The sequence below is a fragment of the Dipteris shenzhenensis genome, chromosome 19 (genome assembly GCF_047967505.1).
Source record: "Dipteris shenzhenensis isolate YYH24624 ecotype China chromosome 19, Dip_SZ_1.0, whole genome shotgun sequence".
Taxonomy (NCBI): domain Eukaryota; kingdom Viridiplantae; phylum Streptophyta; class Polypodiopsida; order Gleicheniales; family Dipteridaceae; genus Dipteris; species Dipteris shenzhenensis.
In genome coordinates this window covers 29,534,048-29,548,894 of record NC_141614.1, presented here as the reverse complement: position 1 = coordinate 29,548,894, position 14,847 = coordinate 29,534,048, and the positions used below count along the sequence as shown (strand labels likewise).

The window sequence follows — 14,847 nt, the reverse complement described above, 5'->3', positions numbered from 1 at the left end:
TGGAACACGTGTATGTAACTTAGAGAGATTGAATTACCTACCTATGAAACATATGTGATTTTACAAGATAATAATTTAAAGATGAATCATCATGTTATTTTTGTATGTATATCTTACTATGTTAATGTTCAATTACTTTCGAAAAACATTACTAGAAAAAAGTAACTTGTAAAAAGCCACAATGTATAATATAAATAGAAATACAAGAATATGATATAGGAATACTGAAATTAAAATGCATGTAAATGATTTAGAGAATTAAAATTTTTTATTCATGAAACATATCGTAAAAGTAGTTAAAACTGTACATGCATTGGTTAAATGAATGCAAGTATGTTTAGGAAATTTTGTGAAACATGTTATAAAACATTGGAACACGTGTATGTAACTTAGAGAATTTCAATCCCCTACCTATGAAACATACTATAAAAGTAGTTGAAACTCTATATATAGAATGCTTAAATGTGAATATAAGTTTGTTTAGAGAGTTTGAAATGTCTACTTTCGAAACATTTTGTAAAAGTAGTTGAAACTGTATATATACATGATGCTAAAATAAAAACTTTTACAAACATGATTTCATCTCTTCTATAGGTCGCATTACAATGTTCTCATCAACATGATGCATATGTAGTTTTGTCAGAATCTCTGTCATTGTAGCTCTTTTCTCATGATCTTTGTTACATAGACTATTGTGACAATCCATGAGGAGCTTGATAACAATTCCTCTCGTATATAAGTTATCATGTAATGCATCTGCAGAATCTATGATAAACGTAGCTATTTGTCCAAACAGCCAGCCCATAGCAAAGGAATCTGACTTCTGTGACCAGTCACCCTTATATTTTGGCCTTGCTTTAATACTTGCATATAATTCCGGTGCAAGCCAAGGATACCTGTTTGAGGAAACAAATATTGGATCTAGCTCAGGTCTACTCTCAGTCCAATGCAAACTCTTTCCCCAATCAATGACTCCTACTCTTATTGATTTATCATCACTAGTAAAATCTAAAACATAGTTGCAAGGATTCAGGTCAGTATGTGTGAAATTTTGCTTGTGCACTGAACCCATTGCACTTGTGATTGCACCTGCAATTTGTAAAGCATGCTGGTAAAACAATCTTACTCGTATCTTGGTGATTGTAGAATGCCATGAGAAACGTGGTTGTTCTAAAGGATTTTGCTTCTTTATCCAATTGATGTATGATCCAGAAGATAGAGGAAGAGACATGAGCATGTCATGGATAGTGCCACCATTGAAAAATGGACTAATTAGCCAAAGCTCCTTGTCATGCACATAGCCTATTGCTTGACACACAACTCTATGTGTCACACTCATTACTAACTCTGTCTTTAGTGACGAATGTGCTCTTGCATTATCCTTTAGAAGTCTTTTGCCAGCATAGGATAACATTGGTCTAAAAGTTGGAACACCTTGAACTTGCACTCGGTATACCCTTCCTTCTATTCCATCACCTAAATATTCATGAACTGTTAATGCTGCTAGTGGAAAATGCATAGTAGAAGAACACAACTCAACAAATTGAGTGCATAGTTCAATTTGTGCCCTTCCTTGTATGTCTGCAGCATTAGTGTTTTCTTCAGATCCACTAGCCATCTTAGTATAATGAACAAGAGCACTGGTAGTTGCTTTCCCTATTGATCCTCTCTCCCTGATATTTATCCTGTGGGTAGCAGCATGTGATTCTTTCCAAAGAATTGTCCATAGGTTTAACTTATCATGTCCATCAATAGGCAAGATAAAGCATTTTGATTGAAGCAATATTTGTAATTGTGTTGTGATATCCCTAAGTATTCTAGGAAAGAATCCAGTTAGTGTCTCATGGATCTGAGGTCCTATTTTCTATCCACGCTTTTGTTAAGCAATGTGAAACCTTTTAAATATTTGCTTTTGCATTCCATCTAGCAAATGTTTACTAGCTGTAGTAGATCTAATTTCTTCATTGGTCAAGTTGAAAACTCACAAATAAGCATTTGAATCTCAAACTTTAGCTTTGCGCTCTCTCCCTCTGTGGAGTTTTTGTACTTCATTGTTGCGTGATGATCTAGACCAATCAACAATCATTATGTAAGTATTCTACCAAGTAGCACTAGTAATAAATCATAAAAGCTACTCATGCCATATTTAATACAACTATTAGAATACAAAGTAACATATTAATTTAATATCGGTACTACCAACATCGATATTATTAAATAGCAAGTAAGTAAAAACTTATAATATCGTAGCATTGTATATATTCTCGCAATGTAATATTAAAGATCAGTTTTTACGAATAAATAGAACAGTTGAACTTCTGAAAGATTAGATTCAAGATATTCTTCAAGTCTAGTTTTGTACAAAATTTATCTAGTAGATAGAACATAAACATTTTAAAGGTTTTTAGATATGCTATAGATTTGTAGTAGCTATATAACTCTATAAAATTGTGCCACTAGAATTTAGAATGGACTTTTAGTTACAAAATAACGCTACAAGAATCTATGCAAACTCCCAAATGAATAGATCATAAATAAATTTTAAATCTTAAACGAGTTGTGCTTCAAAACTCACACCATTTACTAATTACTAGTTAAAGAGATATCATCAAGCTAGTATAATCTAGAACATGCAACATGCAACAACATTACATAATCAATACGATCTACATTATCGTTTACAATTACACATCTGATTGCTCATGCTGTAGTAATTCTAGATAAAGTATTCGATTCAATCGTTAGAGTGCATAGTAATATGTTAATTTAATATCAGTACTATTAACAGCAATATCATAAATAACGAACGAGTATGGACTTATAATATCATAATATCATGTATAATCTCGCAATGTCATATAAAAGGTTATGTTATTAAAAAAAAAAAAAGCAATTAAAGTTCTAAAAGATCAGGTGCAAGATCTTTTTCAAGTTCAATTTTGCAAAAAAATCATCTATTAGGCAGAAAATAAGCATTTTAAAGTTTTTAAGGTATACTATAGATTCATAGTAGTTGTATAACTCTAGAAAATTCTAGGACTACAATTTAAAATGGACTCTTAGTTATAAAATAATGTTACAAGAATCTATGTAAACTCGCAAATGAATAAATCGCAAGTGAATTTTAAATCTTGAATAAACCAATTATATAGTATTCATATCATAATAATAGAAGAAAACCGTCATGTAAACAAACAAAGGAGTACTCAACTTTTACAAAAGACCAAAGTTTTATATATTCGAGATTTACTTTTATACATTTTTGACCAGTTTAAGATTAAAGCTAGAAGAAAAAGAAGGTGAAAACAGAAACATAATATAACCGAAGTTCCAGGAGATCGAGTGTGCCATTTTTGGATAACTTTATATTCGATCAAGGCTTTCAAGACGGTGGCACAACATAGAAGCAGTGGGAGCCTTCAACAATGTACTTCGCAAACTATGGGTCCTTATAATATTAAAGGCCTTCCCACAATTTATCCTGCAATTGATCCTTCTTTTGAGTAATAGTCTCAAGTTGATGTTGTGAAACACTAAGCTCTTTCTCCAATGATTAATCTCATGTACAATGATCTTCGATTGCCGAGGAACCCATTGCGAAATGACGTCATTTTCTACAGGATATTGAGTTGAAGGAACATCGTTGCTACCGTGGCTTTCCATATCTGTTTGTTCATTCTTTCATCAAGCAATATGTAAGTTTAGCATTAACTTCGTTAACATCAACATCATTAAACAACAAATAAACAGAAGTTTATAATCTTGTAATATCATATGTAGACTAACTATTTATATCTGAACTAGATAATTGATGAATTCACCATTAATAAAAAACGATATATGAGCTTAACATTAATACTATAAACATGCATATCATTAAACATCAAACAAGCAAAATCTTACAATATAATAATATAATATATATAAATAGAGTGTTTAAGTAACTAAGTAGAAAATCGATAAAAACACATTCAGTTAGGCGTCAAAAATTATAGCAAATAGTACTAAATATTTAATAATAGTATAAATTGCATGTATACTATGTAATAGTTATGTATCTTTGAAACTCTGAAACTCATATCAATTACTCATTAGTAGTTAAGGAGATATCATCAACCTAGTATGACTTAGAACATAAAACATACAACAGCATCACATAACCAAGATGATCTAGATCATCATTTATGATCACACATCTGGTTAGGAAGATCATTATTAAGATGAACCGACCAGTAGAAACGAGCCATCATTCAGATAACAATCATCTCTATTTGCACCTATATACATGTATATATATACGTGCGTACTAAATCATAACGAGGCGATCCAAACGAGAAAATGCGAGTTATCATCCGATTGTGATTGTATACTATCTAAATATGTACGAAATTTAAAGCGAGATGATTCCAACCAACACAAGCGAGCCATCATCCAGCTTTAAATGGTAGATATAAAGATAGATTTCTCTTTCTCTCTCTCTCTCTCTCTCTCGCTTTTTTCCCCCCTTGCTTTTTTACATCAATCAAAACAAAACAAGATAAATTCATCTTGTTAATGTAAGCAATCAGTTAGTTTTAATTAATAGCTATATAATTGTACTATATTCATTTGTTGTTAGTAAATGCTACTATCAAATTTCTACTAATTATTTATCGCTAGCAAACATTATTATTCAATTATAAGTAGTTACTGGCAAGGAATATGTTATCAACATAATATAGACTTAAAAAAACACACGCGTATACATACACATACACATACACACGCATATGCACGCATACATTATATATGTGGTTAACACAAGCCTTCTCCAAAGGAATGACATGAAGTAACTTACTGAAGAAGCTCCAGGTCTCTATCTCTTTCTCTCTCTCTCTCCCTCCTTAAAGATTCTATATCAAGCTTACAATATTAAAACTCACTATACAAGACTCTACTTCAATTGTCACCTAGCTAAGGATCCCAACTATGAGCTCTTTTTCTTGTCTTCATTTATTTTTCGAACTCTCTATAGAATCCATCACTGAATCCACCACTTGCTAAATAGCTTCCTTATAAATTCCACAGATCTCACAAAGAATCTTATCATTCTAGTCCTCTCATCGATTCTCTTTTACTTGTTTTCATTATTACCTAAGTCTAGCAATAAACCTAGACTCGATCCCCTCATAATGAATAATACAATAAACATTTCTGAAAAGAGAGTAGATATAATAAATAAATAAAACGAAACATGTCACTCAAGATAACCAATACGAGAAAAACTTATCAATAGAAATCTTAATCACAAGAAAGTTTGCTATAAGAGACTACATAGAAACAATAACATGAAAATGAGTAAGCTAAACACTTTTCTTTAATGTTCTTTTCCACATAAGAATTCATATCTACTAATTTCATGCTCAACAAATGAAGGCTAACGCAAAACTACTCAAAGCAAAGAGAGAAATTAAAGACTATACTACTTAAAGAGTACCAATGATACTTCCAAAAAAAAATAAAATGATACTTGTTTCCCAGAAAAAGACTCGTGTCTATCTTTTCATGTCATGCCCAACAAATAAAGATAAAATTCTCTTTTGAATGCAAACTTAAGACATAAAAGTAGAATGTTATATTCTACTTGAAGTAAAAATACACCCCAGGAACTAATTCATGCCAAAACCATGCGTGTAAATACTATGAAAACTACAAAAATCTATGGTGGTGTGGGACAGAGTAATGGGCAATCATAAACCTAATCCCCTCTCTTACTCCTTTGGTCATCACTAAGACCTACAACATTTTCGACAACCCCCTCACTCTTGACTCTGCAACTATCAAAATGGAAGCAATATATCCTCCCACCTTAGCCTCACAGCCCCGTGTGGACCTCCAGATAATCTTCACCGTGGTGCCTTTGTCATTTCTAGAGGATCCCATCCCCCAGCTGACCTGGACCTGCATATGGGACCCAAGGGAGATGACTCAAGGGAGCTCTTCATTTACCTTTACCCGTTCAATTTGATTGCCTACCAGCCACCCGTTGCTAACAGTTGCCAATGGAGATAGGAACCCAATTGGCTGGAATGAGCTTGCCCACGACTTATTAACAGAAGCATTGTCCACTTAGTTTGTGTGTGACCGCGACCTTGATGATCCGAATTGCCCTTGAACGAAGCAAATGTCATGAGTAACCAAATTCAAGAATCAAGGGGTATATGTGATCGTCCACTTAAACCCTAATATTCTTTCGTGAGGAGTGTGCCTGAAGGAGAGAATGTAGAGTTCTAGTGTGGGTTGAACTATGAAGCAGTGCGAAGAGCAAAAGAGAGGGATGGAAATTGCGGAGCTGATGAATTGTAAGGGAACTGGAGAGAGAGAGGGAACGAGAGAGAGAAGGTGACTGATTGTCTCTAGCTGTGAATGATCTGAAAACTACTCTGATTGAAGTTGCAATGAAGAGGGAGCAGCACCAGGGGAACGTTTAAACTGTAAGAACTTGCAAAGCTCGATCTGAGGAGGACATGCGCTCAGCGACAGGCGAGACTGCTGGATTCCATAGGTCACTCGCAAGAGGGTGCTCTGAAAATGCTGGATTAGCAGGCCTTCGAGAATTACACCACTGAATCCGAAGAAAATTTTTGCAACAGCAGTATCCTTCCGCAGCAACGGAAGAACCTGTTGACATAAAAGATGTCGATGATCGAGCAGAGCTTTTGCGCGCTTCCTCGGGAACACAATGTACAGATCCAGAGTGTCAATCGTCACTTCGAGAGGATCCTCCTGAATGTCATAGGGCTGCACTTCCTTCGCATCTCCTTGAACCGAAAAGCGGGGAAAGCTGGGAGGAATCACCTGCACTGGAGGACAAGCAAGAAGATGTCCAACCTCAAACAAGCAGCTGTTCAACGTCTGCCATAAAAGAGTCGATTGAGAGTACGCATGTTGAGGTGATAATTTCTCTCTTTCTCTCCTTTCCCTTTCTGCTTCACTATGGTCAGATAAATATTGTGCGCTCTCGCGTTATACAAACAAATTGATAGCATACCTATACTTTTGTAATGCTCGTTCGGATGATGTATATACGTGCATGTTAGGAGAGCTTGGTGCCTTTCTCGAAATTAAACTCGTGATCAAAACTCAAGCTTTCAATCGTTTGGAATCGTGAAGAATAGAACCGATTTTGCGCTGGCAGTTTTGCAATCCTGCAGTGACCTGAGTAACTGCATGAGATTATTCTCGTAAAAGCTTGAAATGCTGCACTGGCCGTGGAAAATTGTGATACGCTCACCCCAAAAATGAGTGAGCTTAGAGATTGTTGCATCTGCATAAAGATACAACCGTTCACGTTAATTGTTTCTGCCCTTGAATGCTTTACCTCATTGGAACGATGTCAGGTGCTCGAAGGAGACGAGGAAGCTCCGAAGGTTGTGCAAAGTATATCAAACGACAAGTTAAATTCTCTCGTCCAAGTACTACGCAAGTGATTCCCAGGAGATGGATTTCTCGCTCCGCCAAAGCATTTCAGTAAACGTCGATTCTGACGAAATCTTAGGGAGCCCCTCTTCCCCTTTCGCTGCTCGATCTACGCTTGTTGATTCGAGTCGTTCTACAGATTGGGAGGAACTGTTGCGCGGGGATGGCCTCGTGGAAGAGAGCCATTTCATTGCTCAAAGCAACAAAGACCAAATAGAATTATCTGTTATTGCACTTCTGCTGGCAGCGTTCATTAATTTTATGCTTAACAAACAAGCAGCCAGCAACTTAAGCTTCCGTCCGAATAGACTAAATGCTGCCTCGCGCGAGAGAGAGAGAGAGAAGATTTAATATCACCACACGCCCTCAAAAAAAGGAAAAAAATACTAACGCTTGCATAGGGAACAAAGATAAACCAACGTACATATAAGAAAATAAATGAAACACCAATAAAAACAAAAGAAAACAATTATTATCATTAATATCTTTTAATTTGTTATTTATTTATTTATTTATTCAAATGTAAAAGTACTAATAAATAATAAATAAGGAAAAAATACACAAATATCTAAGAGTCGATGACCTCCAAAAAAGAAAAAACCTAAGAACTGGAAAGAAAATGAGCTATGAAGCTCCCCACTTTGGATTTTGATTCTAAATTCAAGGATCCTAAACACATGACCAAAGCCGAAATTCCAAAGATACAAGCTTACATTAGTGATTAGAATGTACAAATGTGGTCTGGAAGCCTGTGTGCACAGATTAATCCTTTTGTTTACAATGAAGACTTAAAACTTATGACAAGTTACTTAGGAAATTAGGGTTAGCAGGGGCATTGGGAGAGCCTTTGCTCAAACAGAAAATGGGCCTCTCTACAAATTCAGAGGAAAAATGATTTGAAATTGAATAATATATGCTTTGAGGAAGTGACATGGCAGGTTGAATTGCAGAAATTGCCTCACAGTGGTACAGTGCCAGTTGTAGTCTTGTGACAATGATTTGTTAATGGCTTTTACATGCTTGAAACCCACTTCACGCAGATTGAATTGCAGAAATTGCCTCACAGTGGTACAGTGCCAGTTGTCGTCTTGTGACGATCATCTGTTAGAATGGCTTTTACATGCTTGAAACCCACTTCACGCATAACCTCCTCAAGATTTATGCTGTAATACACATCAATCCAAGGTTCTGTGGCTTTCATCAAAGTAAACAGCACAGGCGGTAGATTCTGCAAACCCAGAATAAATTTCACCTAAGCTTCATGCAAATAGAAAGAAATGGGAATTCCTGCATTCTATATGCAGAGTGATTATACATATACGTTAAAGATTTTGCATCCATTTCTTACCTGAATGACCTTTGACTTGGGCTGCAAAAATGATGGTAATAAGTGTGACCCGTTGCCAAGAGTGCCATGTTTGTTAGAAGTACAGCAGATTGAAAAAATGCCCAAAGACAAAGCAACCGAAAATAATAAGCCACACTTACTGCAAGATCTGTAACAGCAAGAGTACCCCCAGGTCTCACAAGCCGAAATGCTTCGTGGATCAATGCTCTTGTGGCGTCCTCTGAACATTCATGAAGCTGGAAAAGTGGATCTCTCAGAATCTAGTCTAATATTACCAATGAAAAAATATCAAGGCCACAAAGGCATTCTTGACAGGCCAGAAAGAATACTACAATTGTTACAGATGGCAAACCTCTGTCACCTGCCTTGTCAAAGTCAAAGTCAAATCTCTCATTGTTAGGGAGAACTTTATACGTAATATTTTTGTATGACTTTTATTGAGCCAACGACACATTCAGGCCCTGTAAAGAAGTCACTGAGTTTGAGCCATCTTTCTCAAGACCTAAACCTTTGATCAATGGAGGTTTTCCAGCCCCTCTAAGCTCCACATAGGAAGTTATGGCAAACAGTCCATTTTCTTAGCCTTTGTGCAAAACATCAAAATGATAAATGACTGTAGACAACCATTCTCTCTCACATAGCACACATATTCACATGCCCACATAAAGATGAGCATACATATCAACCAAGGTCTTACTAAATTTTGTCATAGATGAAGCACGGACAGGGAAATATGGATGAGGGCCTCCAGCGCCATTTGGATGCACTCCAGTCCTTCTGCAAGACGCATGATTTGAAGGTCAACCTGGGTAAAACCAAGGTTATGATCTTCAATACATCCAAGGCAGCCGCACATCGAGACCAGTTTACCTTTGATAGGGCACCATTGGAGATTGTTGCATCCTATACATTCTTGGGGTTCTCTTCTCGGGCTCGATCTTCACAGTGCAACCAGCCATGCATGCTCGTTTGAGCAGAGGGTTTTGCTGGCATTTTCAGGATCCTGGTACCAAGTCTTTTCTATTTGATTCTCTTGTCCGTCCAGCTGGGCTGTATGGCAGTCCCTCTTGGGGGACAGACTTTTTGGCCTGTGTAGAGAGACTTCAAGTTTTGCTTCTTGCTCAGATGATCCACAGCCAGCTATCGGTCCCACATTAGATCATACTAGCAGAGCTTGGGGCTACCCCTCTACAACTCGGTGCAGTCGTCCAAGTGGTCAGTTATCTCCATGAGTCAGGTATTTTGGGACCACGACACCTGGACGGTGCAGATTGCCATGGCTAGCGCTGACTTCATCTATGTCCATGGACGGATAGGGGATCAAAGGAGTTGGTACGCTCCCTCAGACGCCAAGATGGTTTGCAGGCTTGGGACTACAGATGGACATATTGCCATTATTTCAGTATAGCCTATAAACCCCATCACGCATAGCAGGGACTAGCTACTATGACATCCCCACGGACGTCATCAGCGCCCAACAGTAGGTGTAGACCATAGTTGAAACATATGCTCTCACACATACAAATCCACACACCCACACATACTCGAACATCCATTTATACAAAGTCTTCGTACTGAGTTTCTGTTGGCACTCCGGAGGTGAAGGGCAGACTCAGCCATGATGCAGCTAGCACTAAAGGAGAAGGCTAATCATGTGATATGCACGAGACAGAGACAGAGGATCACTTTGCATTCAAATGTCCTCTATACGATGAGATCCATGAGACCACATCATTGTCTATTCAGTGGCCCACTGAGAGAGTTGTTGGCACATCCTGATCAGCAGCGTTTGGCCGTTTTTCTTCTTGAGGCCCAGAGACATTACGAGCATAGAGGAGAGCATGATCACGGATTTTTTCTCCAGTGACCCGTGGTTAGGGACAGCAGAGAGCCAAAGTACATGACTCAACAAACCCAACCCTTACATTGCAGTCATATCCTCTCTTTTCAACGTGGGGAGACAGACCACTAGAGTGACGATAGCACTCGTCAGACAACAGGCTACCACAGGGAGACTACAAAGGAGGGAGGGACCTGGACAGGCCGAGCATCAACGACGATCCATCACTAAATTTCTTTCTCGATGCCAGTCCTCACCAGACCTAAAGCCACTGTCAGACGAGCTCCTCTTGTCTCTCCTCAGTTGTCCGGTGGAGCTGCTCCTACAAACAACATACATAGGTCAAATCATTCACATGGATGGCTGACCAATTGGTAGATGACCAGGGGTCTCCCCTCATTGTTTCCCCTTTTGTGAATTTTCCTTCTCTCGCAGAGTGATAGCGCGATGTATCTAATTGTTTTCTTGTCACAGATATCAGCCTCGTTTAGTGGCCCCACCCTTATGTATTGGATTTTTCAATGTTATAGATCCTTCCGTCTTTCATGGATATTAATAATCTCTCTCTCTCTCTCTCTCTCTCTCTCTCTCATGCTGACGGGAGTGACAGTGGCACTTGTTCATTGCACGGCCATAACTAGGAGATCAAAATGGACCACACATACGACAGCCGTCAGTGCACGATCACAAGCTTTGTACCACCACCACCTCATACACCGCCGACCCCCTCTTAGGCTTAACCTCTCCTCTAGCTTCTAGATGATCATCACAGTTCTGTCAGCCCCCATCTTCTTCTCCATGAGCTCAGAGATTTCTCTTTCTATATTGGTATCTTTATGATTATGATTTTTTGAATTTGTCATGGGTGTTGATGCCCACTTAGAGGCTCCACAATTTCAGCTCGTTGTATCACGTTCTTTCAGTCTCATAGACCCTTCGATCTTTCGAAGACTTTTAAAATCTCTCTCTCTTCCCCCCTCCCTACTGCTGTATGACATTTGGGTCGATCTCTTGTTCTCTGCATTCATATTGCTTCTATGCATTGTGTACTAGAGTGAAATATATAATTAATGTTTCCTTTTGTGTTGTACTTGCACTTAGGAACTCCCATGGTCCTCAACTATACACATTATATATATACGTTCATGAGACTAGGATATCTTGAATCTTCAAAATTAGTTTTTTTTCAAAACAAGTGAGAACAAAGGAAAGAAGGGGAGTTGTAAGCGACTTTAAACAAAACTATGAGTAAATGAGAAAAACAACAAAAAAAGGGACTTAGAAAGCAAAGCTATGCTTTGGTATGTACATCTATACATTGTGTTCTCTCCATTCAGACTCAAATGCATTGGTTTACACTGAAATACGTAGTAGCGTTTCCTTTTCATCGTAGTTGCCCTTAGGAGTTCCCATGGTTCTCAACTACGCATTGTGTACTTGCATGTACCATTTTGGTCTCCCAAAGACGTTTACTCCCTCCCTCTCTCTCTCTCTCTCTCTCTCTCTCTCTCATCCGCTCGACATGATGAAGGTATATCGATAGCCCCCTTTATAGCTTGTACTTTACTGTCCCCTCTCCTCCAACTCATATTTTGCATTTACAAACTTCTCCTCAATCTTCTCTCCGTCCACTCTTCTAGTTCTCTTTTTTTTTGGGGGGGGGGGGTAAATTGTGGGTTTAGGCATAAGGAGATAACAGAACAACATCTCTAAAGTAAAAAGCGAGCCTTCTCCCAGCCTCAAAGAATTTGGAGTACTGTGATCTGTTGGTTCAGAAGTACACGACTACCTCAAAAGACTGCCACTGCCTAAATGCTCCACTCTTCTAGTTTCTCCTAGACCCCATGGTATCTCTAAATCCCCCTCTAAATCTGTCCTACCACCTTATTCTCAGATTTTCTATTCTTATTTTCCACAAAATGATCCGCACTCTCAGATTCTGGATGTGTGATACTGAAATAAAATCATGATATCTTTCAATGAAGTAAAAAGTACCAGACGACATTTACACTGGATGTCAGTAAAATTTAGCTATAACCCCTATGTGTTGTGCTACATGGCTGACGAAAGTGGCATGTCTGAACGTGGCAAGACATGCCTTGCGAAGGGCTATGGACCACACACGTGACAAATTTCCACCCAGTATAACCGATTTGTACAGCAATAATGCCATTCACTGAAGTATATATATATGAGAACCACAGGAAAAAAAAAGGATATCCAGACCGCGACGCACCACATAAGCAATAGAGACAACGTCAAAAGATGCAGATAAAAGCCCCGTCTCCTCCCCCCTTGCATGTAACCAGCGTATTGCTTTCTCTCTTTTTGAACCCATTGTGGCCAGTTGTTTTTCTCTGTGTTGAGCCACTGCCAAAAAGTAAGGTGACAAATCCAGGCCCTGCAAAAGCGATCCAACCAGCCCGCAATGTAGTTCTTCAGTTTTATTTCTATGGCAGTAAAGCAAATATGGACACTGACCGTGACTTTTTTTTTTTTTACAGAGAAGATACTGACCGTGACTTGAGCGGAGGGAAATCTGTCGGCCAAGCTGCGAGTACTGAGACCAATAGAGCATCCAACGTCAAGGATATCCATGAGCTCCTGACCCCCAGAATATTTTTGGTGATGATTCTCTATAGTTTGTAACCAATTTCCCCGCAACACGTTTTCAGCCTCTTTCAAGGACTTGGCAGCAGGAACAGCACGCATCACTATTGAATAGGTTGCTGCTTCCGCCTCGGCTGCTGCCTGCTATCACCACAATTCCCGCAGTGTGTGATTAACATCTTACTCGCCTTCAGAACCAACCAACAAAGACCGGGTTTCTCTTCACTACGTCAAGGATACGAATGCCTGTTCATTGATGCGAGCGTTCAATACCTTCCATGATAGATTCCCATCCCCGTAGCCATGAAAGTCCTGCAGATAATCTGATAACGCAACAAAAACGCGACCACGTAAGAAGGCACCCGCATTCTGCTTATATAAAAAGACTTTATTAACTGGGTCTAATCGCTTACAATCAGGATATACAACGGACGTGTTTTCAATCAATTCCTTCTCTGCGTACACATCAGACGCCAGACATTGTTCTGCCATCTGCCTCCATGGTACTCCATTCTTCTCTGCTGAGCTGAAAAGGAGTATTGCACAAACAAGGGGAAAGAAAAGATAAAGTTGTAGCCATGGAACATCAAAAGACCACATTTCCCCAATGTTGATTAGCAACAAAGCGATGGATGAACATGGCAGCTTCCATCCAAGTGCTATATCTTCAAATTGCGGGTGCGCTATACCTGATAAGAACCTGCCGTGCAGCAGTCTTCATGAGAGAGAAAAGAGGCTTGATGGAGATGAGGGAAGTGACGAAGCGAGCGAGGGGATCATGATGGCCACTCAAACGAGGCTTATCGAGGGGACCTTCGGAGAAAGGGCCATGGAGGAGGGGATGGGAGGGGGAGGTGGGGGAGGAGGAGGAAGCGTGGATTGTGAGGCGCCATAGCTGGTTGTGGCGACGAGGAGACGTAAAAACCTGAGTATTGGGCTCCTGGAGAACGGAAGAAGCACCCAGGAAAATCGATCCCAAACCCAACACAGACATCGCCACAATTATGGATTTTTTAAATGCTCACAGCTCCGTGCATGCCACACCAAGTTTTAGAGACATTGCCACAGTAGCACAACATCATGAGTTTCTGCACAGGAGGCCCACGTACCTAACTAGGTGCGGCTATCGACAGTTCCCCACCTTGCCATAGTAGGACAACATCATGAGTTTCTACAGAGGCGGCCCATGTTCCTAGCCAAGTGCGGCTGGCCGGCGGTCCCCTGCCCCTAGCCGCACCTGGCTAGGTATGTGGGCCTACCCAGGTGCGGTCCCCTACCCCTAGCCGCACCTGGCTAGATACGTGGGCCTCCTCTGTGGAAACTCATGATGTTGAATACTACATGGAAAAGGGTCTCTTTCCCACCTGGTTAGGTACTTGGTGCCTTCTCTGTAGAAACTCATGATGTTGTATACTACATGGAAAAGGGCCTCTTTCCCACATGGCAAAACTTCCAAAATGTCTTGTGGTGGTGAGAGTTGAGTTGAGGCATGTTTCTTTCTTCCACATTCTCCACTTTGTCTACGACAACGGGTCACAGACCCGCTCCACTCGGTCTTAAAATGTGTTTACTTTCAAGAAATAAAATTTCA

General features: G+C 39.3%; 1 protein-coding gene across 1 annotated transcript; it reads right to left on the bottom strand.

Annotated features, from left to right (window-relative positions):
- Positions 1 to 8,205: 8,205 nt before the first annotated feature.
- LOC147890321 (uncharacterized) lies at positions 8,206 to 14,341 on the bottom strand. The gene is made up of 8 exons (XM_087391110.1): positions 13,946 to 14,341; positions 13,670 to 13,782; positions 13,530 to 13,579; positions 13,164 to 13,397; positions 12,883 to 13,047; positions 8,947 to 9,042; positions 8,807 to 8,827; positions 8,206 to 8,686 (listed from the first exon to the last, which is right to left on the bottom strand). Exons 1-8 carry the CDS (start codon positions 14,248 to 14,250, stop codon positions 8,519 to 8,521), a joined length of 1,152 nt encoding a protein of 383 aa, XP_087247236.1. The 5' UTR covers positions 14,251 to 14,341; the 3' UTR covers positions 8,206 to 8,518.
- Positions 14,342 to 14,847: the final 506 nt, after the last annotated feature.

What these genes read in the sequence shown, in the direction of transcription:
- LOC147890321 (XM_087391110.1), bottom strand. Translation starts at nt 14,250, where the DNA reads ATGTCTGTGTTGGGTTTGGGATCGATTTTCCTGGGTGCTTCTTCCGTT. An exon ending in GCACGGCAGGTTCTTATCAG is followed by an intron (nt 13,783 to 13,945) that starts GTATAGCGCACC and finishes ACTCCTTTTCAG; the next exon opens with CTCAGCAGAGAAGAATGGAG. An exon ending in TTGCTGTTACAGATCTTGCA is followed by an intron (nt 8,828 to 8,946) that starts GTAAGTGTGGCT and finishes TCATTTTTGCAG; the next exon opens with CCCAAGTCAAAGGTCATTCA.